Here is a 14,044-nt window from a genome sequence, read left to right on the forward strand (position 1 = left end):
CCAACCCAGTCCATTTCTTGAGGAGACCCCGAAAAATTACTACCAAAGAGGAAAGAGCACCCAATGCAGAAAGGTAAAAAAAAACATGGAAAGAATGGAATATAGGGATAAATACATTTAAAAGTTACAATAGATTTAGACATGAAGGGAAAAAAAGCATTAGCTTAAAAAAAGGTATTAGAAATTGAAGCAAGCCCTGTACCATGGATGCCATTGCATGAGCACTGTCCAGCAGAGAGGCAGATGAAAAAGCAGAATTCACATTCCATACAGATTTATTTAACTGTTGAACTTGTTTATTGGACCTGAAAATTCCAAAGAGAAAAGATTACCCTAAGATGAAAAATAGACGGTGATCAACTGTGCCTGTAAGTAGAAATTCTTTTAAGTAGCAACCTAACATAAAGATGGTATTGTCTAGGAAATGGCGAGGAAATAAACATGTTAAAAGTAATTGAAATCTAATGTCATACTTTTTCTGGAACCGGGCACCCCGCCTTACCCTCCAATATTTAGGGACCAAGAAACTGTATCAATTTCTATATGGGTACCCAAGAGGGACTCGAAACACAAACCACATGCCTGACTGTTTGAGCTACCCCTCTTGGGTCAAACCTAATGTTAAACTTGAGAGGCTAGGTTAAGGAAATTTCTGTACAAAATTAAATTTGCCTAAAACCAGAATAACAAGATTGTCTATCCCTCCCTCACAGTATACAGACATAGAGAAGGCAAATAAAATATGGAAAGAAAAAAATAAACAAACAAATGATGATGTTCCAACAGCATTCAAATTAAGAAATTTGTATGTAATGTACCTCGAACAAGCTAATTTTATAGAGCAAACAGAACGGAGTTCCTTAGATGAAGATAATGTAGCTAATAATTTTGCAAATGCTTCAAAAGTGGATGCCTCCGATGGGACATCCAGACCCAATGAATTGTAGCAATATGTTGTTAAGCATGCCACACTTTTCTTCAGAAGTGCTATGCCCTTCTGCAAGTCCTTGTGTGTCTCAACAGAATGTGGAGAAGCAGAAGCATAATTAAAGCTTCCCGAAGAATCTAGGCGGGCCTTCCTCTCCGATTCTATTGAAGTTACACCAAAATTACTTGAACTTCTATCTGACCATGAATTTTCTCCCGTAGTGGAGCAATAGTTTTGGCGCGGGATAAATAGGGGATATTCATTACTGCATATCGCTAAATTAATTTAGGCCAACAATCTGAGAAACCCAAATGCTCCATGCTATATAACATTTACAATCACATACCTTCGTGAAGAAGGACGTGCATTCAAATAAGAATCTCTTTGCCAAATCCGAGAGCAAGAACCCTGAGAATTAGTATATAAATTTAATACAAGAAAATCCATAAATGAATATTCGATGGTGTTGCAAAAGCTTCAGCTGTTTGTTTCAAAGAAAGCTCTAAAAATTTATGCAAACTAAGTTATTGGTAAAAACTCCACACTTTAAGGTATAAAGGCAAAAGAGAAATATATATATATATATAAATATATAATTATTTAAAGAGGATAGGAGACTGAAATGAATAGTAACTTTATTAAGTTACTTCAACACTTTTTAAAAGGCTAGAATATGATCATAGCTGTTTGTTGTATCAAATATAATTAGAACAAAATTGGAAATCATTGACAGATAAAAATATGCACATCAACCACATTTCATACTATAGCAAAATATATATTGAACTCGTACAATATGTTGAATGTATTTCAATAAAAACAACAGAAGAACATTTAAAACAATAATATGACACATTAAGTATATAAAATATCTTTTGCCAATAATTCTGGATAGTCAAATGCAATAGAATCGCATCATTACTCCCAAAGCCTACATTTAGTTCATAAATGGTAAAACTCAACCCTAAAATTTTCAAATTATTGTTTTGTTATTTCTCTTCAGAAAAACATGGAGAATCCAGCATAGCTTACCGCAAAACCTGAATTATGAAGAGCTGGAGCAGCCAAGATTTGAACAACAAGATTAAGGAGTTGCAGCATATATCTGTTCTCCAACCGTTGTCAGCAATAAATAGGGTCAAACACAGAAATAATAAAACTTATATTATTTAGGGGGCCATAATAGTATTATTTCGTAACTTAAAAGTGAATGAATCGCAGTAGGAAAACATGAAAATTGAAAGTTGTCTAGTGGGAGGATGACAGATAGTAGACATAGGCAACAAACAAATATATTCATAGCCTACTAGAGAATAAAATAATACCCCAGTGAGGCAGCAAGTTCTTCCGATGGAACAGAGTGTGGATCGAGCCCTTTTGGTAACCGTGAATTGCAAATCTGATCATATTGACCACTTGACTCATCTTTCCTCTCTCCATTAATAATCACCTAAACAACAAATAAGTAACCTTAGATTTAAGAAAATGTCAGAGCCTGCAGAAACTTAACTCTAATGCAGCCTGGCCAAGGCACTCACAAACTATAAATTGGACTGAAAAAATAATAACATACTAAAACAGCAATGTTACATGTCATGTTACCTATGTTTCTGCACTTTTACCATAAACCAGCGTAACTGATCCAGTCTTTAAGATCTAAAAGCTACTCTGCCTCAAAATAACTACGTTTTGTGGAGGAACTTTTAAAGTGTGTGGTAATAGGTAAGTTCGAACCAAACTATGCAGCAAAAAATATTGCTTCTTTAAAGGGAAGTGGATGAGAAGAACTATCAAAAGCTAGCCTACATAAGGTAGCTAAAACGCAAAAGATTCAACTTTTCAGAAAGATATAATCTTTTCTTTCTAATAAATTTAAATGATAATCAAGTTAGCCACATTAGCTCTCTCCTATTGAGCAAACAAAAATTTTAAGAATATATACACAAACTATAAGCCGTATATACCTTCCAGCAAACATAACTAAATACACAAACAGAAACTATTAGTCCAACGCAGGGATATATGTATATATATACAGACACATGTAGTTTGTACTAAATATCAAAATAAATCCATCATCAGAAGAGCTTACACGGCGTTGGGGAAACAATTTGCATATTTGTTTTATAACAACAGACTGCTTATGAAGACGTTCAGATGTAATTGCCATCTGCAATTAAAAAAATAAAAAATTGTCTTGAACATTAGAAGAATATCAAAGACCAACATACAACGTGGCAAAGGTTTGACTTCCAAACAAAGTGAACACTGAACAACTATATTAAACAAACAAAATTACAAGCATGTTAAGTTTCAAAAACTCCTCTAAGATCAACATATAGTGTCCTTCCCAGGTAATTCTTCTTTTTTCTTTTATTAGAAAAAGAACAGAATAAAGATTAGCAATAGAATCCTTACATGCCCTAAGGTCTGAGTGCAAATAAAATTAGGATAGAACTTTTCCAGCTGTTCCACGCGGTTGTTTTCCAACTGCAAAGAGGAAAACGATGCACATGGCATAGCAAAAATAGTAAATTTAACCATTTTATCTCATAAAGACTTTGATTAAACAATACAATCAAGCCTTAAACAGAAAAAGATACTTAATACCATGGAAAGAGATGACTCAAGTACTCCAGACTTGACTTTGAGATCATATCGAATCTTCTCAACCCTAGCCTTCCCTATAAAAATATAGAAGTTGGTCTAAAGTGACAACACCGTTAAAACTAACATGTATTCAAGTAGAGTTGTGAATGCCGGCCGTACCTTGCACAAGTTTTTCCTTGGCACGGCGGAGATTCTCCCTTAAATTAGCAATTTTCTCATTTTGAGACACTCTCCAATTCACTTGATCATCTGCTTTCCCCTGTTGAAGCCACCATATCCATATTATATATGAGTTAATATATATAGTTATACCAGAAAGATTGAACCAAACCTTGGCTAGAAGAACTTCTTCCAATCGAGAATATAACGAATCGCGACGACTCTTGGAAGCTCTTAAAATATTGTAGTGATCAGCTAATCTGGTTAACACAACATTGGTTTGGTTGAAAATTATAATCAAAATAAATAACTCCTTAAAATCATAAATTTGTATGAGGAAGATGATCATCATCATCATCATCATTTTCATACCTGTAATTCACACAATTGACACAAATAGAAGCGAGATTGCAATTCTCGCAAATGGCACAACAATTAGTTTTCCGGATCATTGTCGAACTTCTCATCCAATCCTTAATTTAATTTTTTTTCTTCAAGTGCGAAATAATCTCATTCATTCATTCCCCTTTTCGTTCCTTCCTCGTAAGGAAAAGAGCAAAATTCAAATTCATGAAGAAAAAAAAAATCAACAGAATTGAAGAAAAAGGAAAACCTAAGATGAGATTTTCAATTTCAAACAACCAATTCATTTCAGATTAAAAAAAAAAATCATTTCAGATAATCATTGGAGTAAAGTACTAACATGGAGAAAGAGGTACGACGAATGACTAATTCGAAGGATAGTTGGAATTTGCTTCGCCAAACAGATAACTTGACAAGGGACTACTGAAGTTTATTAGATACGCGAACTCGAAGGTTGAGCTTCGCTGGTTTGTTTGTTTGTTGTTTTTTTTTATCATTTATTTATTTATTTATGGTTGCCGTACGAAATTTTTACCAATTGTCAAAAAGTAATGGCAGATACGTGTACTTTTCTACCGGCAAGCACATTTTTTAACCCTGCAAAGTATCAAGTTATTCAAAATAAAAGTTACACTACCCAAATTATCTTTTTACAATAAAAATATGTTAGTTAAACTTTTACTTGGAGCATTATTATCTACTAATACAACTAAAAGTTGATGTTGGCTACTTTTGTCGTAAAAAAATAACTACTTAGATATAAATTTAAATAATTTGGGTATTTTGCTACAAATATATTTTTATTAACTTTTGTTATAAGCTTATATATTCACAATTTCAAATAAAATAACAAACTATTCAAATCAAAATAAAGATGTCCAAAACTTTTCTTTTTAATTTTAAAAGATATGATAAAGGAGCAATTCTTTAGTCTCTCATTTCACTTTTTAGGATTTAGTCCCTCAAGAGTTGTGAGTCATCGGATGTGTTGTTTTTTGGTTGGATGGTTGAATTTGAATCTTTTGAGTGAGTGATATAAAAAATACCAATATATCCTTGGACACCCCCTTTAATCGGGTACCAATTGTATTTTACTCTTTTGTTGATTATTTTTTTGTTTAATTAAAAAAGATGTAAAAAAAAGTTCATTCCTCTCCGACTCTGACTGAGAAATAACTGTTTGGATTTTTTTATTGAGCAATCGTTGGAGTGGCTTCGTGTGTTGTGGGTGTTAGGCAAATAGAAATTGCCTCAATAGAAATGGTTAAAAAACATTTACAATTCTAAGTAAAATATACAAATGAACAATGATTGATTAAATAAAGTTATAACTCTATAACAAAAGATACATCTAAATATAGAAAATGGTAGAAGAAGATAGTAATGAAAATACAACTCTATGACAAAATGATACAAATAAACTAGGAGTAATAGAATGAAAGATATAGATGAGATTACAACTCTATAACAAAAGATTCAAGTAAAATAGTAAATAGAGAAGATGAGAAGAAGATGAAAGCAATAGTATAAAAAGAAAATAACAAGAACAATGAACAAAATACTCTCACTCACACAACCAAAGTGAAGAGTGTTGGAGATCACCAACTTGAACAAGATTTGAAACATTTGTCCAAAAGCTTATTATCCCCTAACTCAAGCACTAAAGGAACTCTCACAATTTTGGAAATAACTCTGTGGAATTATCAAACCTCTAAGTGTTTTCTAGCCAAGTGCTCTAATGGATAGAAAATTTTTGTGTTCTACAAGTGAGCAATAGGCTCTTATTTATAGAGTTTTGAGATAACCTTTGAATTTCAAATTCCACCAACCCGCATGCCTGTTAGCAATGTTTAATTGGATGTTTATGGAATTAAAATGGAGATTTGGGAGCTACTTAAAATGTTAGAACCGTTCAAATTGGAAAAAACTGAAAATCCAATTTGGTTGTCAGCCTTACTGGTCGCGGCCAGGAGTGTCAGTGGTCGCAGCCAGTGGCCTCTGTCCCCCAGGTCGCGGCCAGTGATAAACAGTGGTCACGGCCACAGCCCATTTTCAGCACATATTTTTGTGCAATTTTCCAAACAGTTCCAAATCATTCCCAATTGATTTTGCAACCCCCAAACACATTATTGGGATTAAAATCACATCTCTAACATCCATATCTCTTATGACTTTGAGAAATTCAAATCAAAATGTGTATCATCAAATCTACATATTATTGGGTAATATTTAAGAATTACAAAATTTGTAACACCAAATATGTTACATATTTGAATATTCACATATATCTAAATATTATAACTCTCTTTTATATGTTACAATATGTGACACATGTGACACTCATTGTCACATTATTTAATCTAAATATCATATAACATTCCCCCACTAAATTAAATAGTTCACTATTGTAACACTTATTTAATCAACCAACATTATATTTAAAATATAACATATCCCTCACTTGATTAAATAATAACTCTCTTATATAAGCCATTTCATTGGTGTATAAAATAAAGTGTTTTTCAACTTGAACTTTACTATAGTGTAATTATCACAAAATTTGTTGAAATTTTGGTTGCACTAGGCATTGAACCACCTTTGGAGTCTCGACAGGGAAATTTTAGGCTTTATATTTAACTTAAGGGTGATCGAGGCAAACCCTGAAAAAATCAAATCATTGTTAGAAATGTTGTCACCCAAGTCGCGGAAATAAGTCCAACGTTTAATTGGAAAAGTCGTGGCCTTAAATCGGTTTGTGTCCAAGTCCACGGACAAATGCCTCCACTTCTATAATTTGCTAAGGGGAAACAAACGATTTGAATGGACAAAAGAATGTGAACATGCATTTCAAGATCTGAAGACACATTTAGTTGAACCCCCCGTTCTATCAAAACCAGTTGCTGGGGAATGTCTATACTTATACCTAGCGGTCACGGAGAACGCGGTTAGCGCAATGTTAATTCGAGAAGAAAATCGAGCGCAGAAACTAGTGTACTACACAAGTAAGAGGATCTTGGGAGCTGAATCCAGATATCCTCTGATTGAGAAGTTGAGAAGCTTGCTTTCTGTTTAATCTTGGCTTTGAGGAAGTTCAGGCCATATTTCCAATCTCATACCATACAGTCTTAACCAATCAACCTTTAAGGCAGATATTGCAAAAGCCTGAAGCATCGGGACGTCTGTTGAAGTGGGTCATCGAACTCAGTTAGTTCAAAATATTATACAAGCCACAGACAACAATAAAGGGTCAGGCGCTCGCTGATTTCGTAGTTGAATGTATTGGGTTGCAGGACGAGCCTATGGGGGAACAGGTACAAGAATTGTGGAAACTCTTAATTGATGGATCATCCAACGAAAAATGGATCCGGAGCTGGAATAACCCTAATTATACCTGAAGGATATCGCTTCCATACAACTCTGAGATTCGGTTTTGACGCTTCCAACAACGAAGCGGAGTACGAGACTTTGTGTTGACGCCGTTTTTTGTCAACAGTGAAATAAGAGCACGAAAACAATAATCAGTTATGGCCAATAAAAATATGATAATACAAATGAGATTTTTTACGTGGTTCAGCAGTTAACTCTGCCTAGTCCACGAGTCCTTGTTATTAAACTTAAGATGATCTTTGAAAATTCTTCAAGGATGAATTCCCCAGAGTTTTCTCTCAAGATTACAAAAATTCCTCCCTCAACAATGGTGCATGACCTCTCTATTTATAGAGAGGATTTCAGAATACTATCCCACATATTTCGGGAAGTTATTCTGTATATGCAAATAAATTTAATGGTGCAATCCTATATACAAGGAAATGTCCGTCCCCTGAAGATCAGGGGGCGTATAACTGAACAATTAATATCCCTTGATTATAGGGGATTTATAGCAATCAATGTAGATCGCGTCTCTCGTTGAAGATTCACTAAGATATTCAAAGTTATTATCTTATATCGCCAAGGCCCTATACACCCAGGTCTCTTATTGACTTTTGAGCTATAGGATCTTCCCGAGACCACATGACTTCGAGCTCATACGTGTGTCAGGCTCGGAGCCCTGATCCGAGGCCATCCCGAGACAGACGTACTTCGAGGTCTGTCTTTCGATCTTGTGAGGATCTCGAGGCTACCATCTTCGAAGTCGTCTCTGCTTCGCAGGCTCGGTGCTTAGACTTCAGACATGTTCCAGACATTACGAGTCCACTCATTACGAATCTAGCTTTCGAGGTCACAATTCTTATGGCTCGAAATCTGGGTGTATCATTTTGCCCCCTCAAAAGTATTTGTTCGAATCCTATGAGAAGGAAACTTTTGAACTACTTTCTTCGGGAACCGCACCGTCACATACTTGAAAATGGACACGTGTCAGTTGGGTATTGCTCATTCAAGGTACCCGAGTACCTTGGAAATCCGCCCACGATCGTTCGTCTGCCACCTTTCTGGTACCATCATGTCATCAATCCCTATCCGTTGGATTTTATAAGGATTCTGTTCAATGGCTCAGATTGATCCTCTTTTACCATCTATATATAAGACCCCAGTCATCGTCTTCCTTTTATTTTGCACTCATCAGATGAAAGAAAAGAGGCAAAATCAGAAACTATCCCTGAGAACTTTTTGCTTGTGCATGTTCTCTCAGTCGAAGAAGCAAAGGACCACCAGTTTGTTCGAGACCGTAAGCTCATACCTGCAGCCTCTCCTTCAATCAACGATTTCTCTGCAATCGCCATCATTGTGTAAGTATCTGATTATCTTTTTATTTTCCATTATGCCAGTTTTTGTCTATCTTGTTCTTGTTATTTCTGGGAATGCACTAGTTTATTTTCTTAGTATGATACGCTAGGAAACTTTTGACCGATAGGCTTTCACGTTTAAGTCTCCATGCTAGGTTTAAATCACTGGTTCCAAATCTAGTTTTGGTGTAGAACAAGGTCTCTTTTTTCTGGGTTTCAAAATTTAAAAGACATATCTTGCACACCAAGATATCGGGTATAAAATCTTGGTTTTAAAGAACGCACGATACCCAAGATTACCATTTCTGAATAACCGTCCCCCTTTTTCCCTGATATTTCGGGATTTTCAAAAAAAATTTATCCACTCCCCTCATTTTTCTTCGTAGAGTACACGTTCCGACTCTTTAATCGAGTTTTTAGTATCGAGCTCGTTTCGTATCCAAGCATTTTCCGAGCTTGTCTTGTCAAGCTCGCAATTCTTGAACCTTTGCATGCATGGCCCTCACCATTTTTTCTTTCTCACTAGATGTCACAGAATCTGGAAAGACGGTGGGGGTCGTTGCTGGCAATCCCTTACTCGCCAAAAACCCCGAGCCCAGAGTCGCTGTTTGCTCGGAATCAACGTCTGATTCACGAATACGACCTCGCGCGCGAACAGGAGGAGACTCGAGCTCATTATCACCGCCAAATCGTTGAGGTCATAGAAAGGAAGATGAGAACCCTTCGAGAGGCCCTTTATCCAGAATCTGATTCGGCACCCAGGCCGATCCCCCTCGACCCTAAGTTAAAAGTGACCATTGCATATAGTCCAGGAGAGCTCCAATTTTCAGTGATGGGGGAGCCTTCTACCTCGCAACCGAGGAGGGATTTCTTCGAGGCCGAACACTACTGGAGCTCAGTTACTTCACTAGGTCAGATAACTGATATTCTGGCCTTCCATGGTCTCAGGCTGTCAAGCACCCTAAGGTGCCGAGCCCCTACCCCCAGCGAGCGAAGCTGTCGTGCCCCAAGAGATGGGAATCCGGATAACAAACTGAGGTACGCGGCTTGGAGCCAAGAGCATATGAAGGCAGGAGCGTTACTGCCTTTGAAATTATTCTTCAAGGATTTCACGGACTTTGTCGGGCTGGCTCCATTCCAGCTCAACATCAATTCTTACAGGGTTCTGTCTGCCCTGAGGTCGTTATACCACGAGTTGAAGTGGAAAGGACCTTCACCACAGGAGATTTTGTATCTCTTCTGTCTGAAAAGCAATCCCTCCCGAGCTTGGGGAGGAGACGGCTTCTACTATCTTTCGAGCTACCCCAAAGAGAAAAAGGTGTTTGAGGACCTTCCTAATCATCCACCTGACTTCAAGAAGGCCTTCTTCTGGACAGATGGCCTGTCCCTGTCTCGATATTACTCATTCAGACGGATTCATAAGTACCCCAACCTTCTTTATCTTTGTGCTCGGACTTTCGTTTGTAGGTTCCTACTTAGTTGAAATGTGTTTTATTCTCCAGCCAACTTTCACCGTCCTACTCCTGACGATGCGATGAAGGAGCATAAAGAGGCTCTGCTCCAACTCCCTTATGGCAGGAGGTCCCTCTCATATCTTTTGCATGAGAGTAAGCTCCGAGCTTGCGGGCTTTTGGGAGATGGCCAGTCCACCTCGGGCTGGTCCAACAAAAAGTATGACCTTTGGGAGCTCATGCCACTGCTAACTAGCATCCTCCCTCCGAGGAGAGAGGTGAGGCCCCCGCCTCCGGTTCGCCGGCGGAGCCCGCAGTCGGGGAACGAGGCCAACGACGAAGCTTCGAGCTTAGGGTCGGATGATCAAGGTACAGTCATCCTTAGCTCGAAAATGTGATCCCCCACCTTATTAAAACATAAACTCGATAGGTTAGTTTTATGCCCGGATGATAGGGACCACTTCTATATATGGACTTGGGTAGATGACCGAGTTCATAGGTTTGATAGTTGGCTCGGGAAGTATGACATTATGTACAGTCTAAACGAGGTGTGGGACGGGATAGCCGTCCAATATGGGACCAATGACTATAGGGACCTTTCGAGGTTGACGTCCACTTATAGGGAAGGTACTCCCCCCGCCTCTTCTGAAGATGGGGGAATTTCATGGTCTCCGAGTTCGAGCTTGGAGGAGAGTTCCAGTTAGGTTTCTTCTATCATTACTTTGTATATCTACGCGATGCTGAATCACTTTGTATACTTTTTCTTTTTTGTTATGACTCACATTGTGGCGTGACTGTGTAGGCAAGATGGATTCCAACCTTGACAACACCCTCGAGAGTGGCGGTGCCAAGAGGAGCAAGCGTCCCAAGGGGGGGTCGCGAAAGGTTGACCGGCCTGCCAAAGTCCCCAAGAGGTCCGAAAAAACACCTCCTCCCCCGGCTCCGCCTGTCACGAGCTCCATCGTGGCGCCGACTTCGCAGGTCGGTGCCTCCATTATGGCCGAGCCCTAACTTCCTGTAGTGGTCCAGCCGACACTTGGTCCACCTCCCAGAAAGCCTTCTGCTTCTCGAACTCACAAGTTGTCAGTTTCTACTCACGTTGAGGAGTATGTAATTGACAATGCGGCTGGATCCCATGGGTCTATGCTGGGCTCGGATGTTATGTCCCGAATCGGCCAGAGCTTTAGCAGTTTCGATGCTCCTCAATGGCAATTTTTGAATAATGCCCGAGACTGCACTGCCCTCTACGAGAAGAGTATCGAGCTTGCCACCGCGGTAACTTTTCTTCTACTTCTTAGTTATATTTATAGACAGTTCTGGTGTTAATGACGATTTTATCTTTTGTCAGACTCTTGCTGTTACTGCCCAGCTCAACTATAAGTTGAACAATGAGATCCATTCGAGCAAGTCTTATGCTCAGGAGGCGAAGGATCTTCAACTCAAAGCAAGTGATGACCTGAAGGCAGCAAATGCAAAGCTTGAGGCAGGAGCCGAGGAGCTTAAGGCCAAGGCATCCGAGCTTGAGAAGCTGAATGCTAGGCTCGCGGAGCTTGAGAAGGAGAACACTCGGCTCCAAGAGGCTAACAAAAAGCTCGAAGAAGACCAGGCCGCCACTTTTGATATAATTGAGGGTGAAAAGGCTCGCCTCCTTGCTGAGTATAAAGAGAAGAAGGACCAGGCGGTTGATTTGGCCATGTACAGAATGTGGGCCAATAACGAAGACCTCGATACCAGCTTCCTAGGTCCTCATGAGGCGAAGTTTCTAGATAAGTGGAATGCTCGGCTTGAGGCGGAAGAGGCTGCTCGGGAGGCCGGCTCCGAGGGTGCTCAGAAGGATAGTCATGCTATTCGTCCTGAGGGGTCTGATGCTGCTGACGCTGAGAAGGCCAAGGAGGGTGCTTCTTCTTGAATCTGATTTCGGGGGAAATCTCATCTCGGGGCTGCGTCCCCTTATTTTTGTAATTACTTTAATTTATGCCCGTAGGGCTGATACAATTTTTTTTTTATTTTAATACATATGCTTTACATTTCTTGTTTCGAAATATTTTGCACATTTTATATTAAAGAATCTTATATGTTTATTTAATCGTACAAACATAGTTTGGATTTAGGCTCGAGACTCAATGCATTCATGCATCGTTTACTCGAATTATCCGCTTCCGATCTCGTTATTTATCAAGGTCGGATATTACTTTAACCATGAACCCGAAAGTACTTGTATGGTGTGTAATGCAAACGGTTTAGTTATATCTTATTGCTTAGTTACTTTTTCTCATCCTCGGTTATTTCTCCGCGGTTATGAGTTCGAAACTATTTTCCCATAAGATATTCCAGCCTCGATCTCGACTTATCTCGAAGTAGGTTTAGGTTCCAACTTATCGTCGATTAGTTTTAGCTGGTTTGTTCCAAACCTATTAAGGTCGTGTTTGGTTTGTAATCCATACACTTATATTTTTAATCTAGTTCGCATATTTGGTTATATCCAAACATTTTTGTATGTTTTTGATAATTCGGTTACGTCCAAACTATCCAAGCTCGCGCATCTGGTTACATCCAAATACATGTATGTATTTCGTGCATGTTATTTTATTTTTCAAGCTGATGGTATATATATACCAATGATGCCCCCTTAATATCCTATGAGTGTGACCATAGGTTATTAAATTAAGGGAGATTGCAAACATAAAAAGAGATATAACATTTTGAACGAAATAGATCTTTATTTGATGGAATTCAAAAGTAGACAAATTAGTACAGATAAACAATCATGGTTACAGGCAACACTCTTCCTGTACTATTGGTAGTAAGGTCTTAGGTGTTCGCCATTCCATGCTCGCGGTACCAGGCTCCCATCCAATCTCGCTAGTTTGTAAACACTAGGCCGGATGACTGACTCTATCTGGTATGGTCCTTCCCAATTTGGCCCGAGCACACCAGCTGCTGGATCTCGTGTTGCCAAAAATACACGTCTCAACACCAGGTCACCCACACCGAACTTTCGATCTCGAACCTTTTTGTTGAAGTACCTGGTAGCTCATTGCTAGTAGGTTGCGTTCCTCAGCTGAGCTTCGTTTCTCTTTTCTTCAATCAAGTCAAAGGTTTCTTCGAGCTGAGTGTGGTTTGAGTTTTGGTCGTAAATGTGAGTTCGGATTGTAGGGATTTCGACCTCGATAGGCAACATTGCCTCACAACCGTATGCTAGAGAGAATGGGGTATGTCCTGTTGATGTTCGAGCTGTGGTCCTATACCCCCATAGGACTTGGGGCAACTCTTCGGGCCATCGTCCTTTTGCTTCCTCCAACTTTTTCTTAAGTGAACTCTTGAGAGTTTTGTTTACAGCTTCGACCTGGCCATTCGCCTGAGGATGAGCTACTGACGAAAAACTCTTTATTATTCCATTCTTCTCACAAAAGTTGGTAAACAAGTTGCTATCGAACTGGGTTCCGTTGTCGAATACAATTTTCCTCGGCATCCCATATCGGCATACGATGTTTTTTACCATGAAGTCAAGGACCTTTTTGGAAGTTATTGTTGCCAACGGTTCAGCCTCCGTCCATTTTGTGAAGTAATCCACAGCGACTACATCATATTTCACACCGCCCTTGCCAGTTGGGAGAGAGCCTATGAGATCGATTCCCCATACCGCGAATGGCCATGGGGATGTCAACATGGTCATCTCGGATGGTGGAGCTCGAGGAATCGTGGCGAATCTCTGGCATTTGTCGCATTTCTTCACGTACTCGAAAGAATCTGATTTAATGGTAGGCCAGAAATATCCTTGGCGTATGATTTTCTTGGACAGGCTATGC

The 14,044-nt window shown here is 39.0% G+C and overlaps 1 protein-coding gene across 1 annotated transcript in view; it reads right to left on the bottom strand.

Annotated features, from left to right (window-relative positions):
• The window catches only part of LOC133803136 (uncharacterized), a gene marked incomplete in the record, with an annotated part of 5,318 nt that extends 774 nt beyond the window's left edge, over positions 1-4,544 (bottom strand). The window contains 12 exon segments of the mRNA XM_062241094.1: positions 203-305; positions 819-1,193; positions 1,275-1,336; positions 1,961-2,033; positions 2,254-2,378; positions 3,021-3,098; positions 3,347-3,418; positions 3,539-3,612; positions 3,698-3,797; positions 3,870-3,957; positions 4,070-4,233; positions 4,401-4,544. Of these exon segments, the coding sequence (XP_062097078.1) occupies positions 203-305; positions 819-1,193; positions 1,275-1,336; positions 1,961-2,033; positions 2,254-2,378; positions 3,021-3,098; positions 3,347-3,418; positions 3,539-3,612; positions 3,698-3,797; positions 3,870-3,957; positions 4,070-4,164 (1,245 nt within the window).
• Between the last annotated feature and the right edge of the window lie 9,500 nt (positions 4,545-14,044).

This window comes from Humulus lupulus, chromosome X (assembly GCF_963169125.1).
Source record: "Humulus lupulus chromosome X, drHumLupu1.1, whole genome shotgun sequence".
In the NCBI taxonomy this organism is placed as follows: Eukaryota; Viridiplantae; Streptophyta; class Magnoliopsida; order Rosales; family Cannabaceae; genus Humulus; species Humulus lupulus.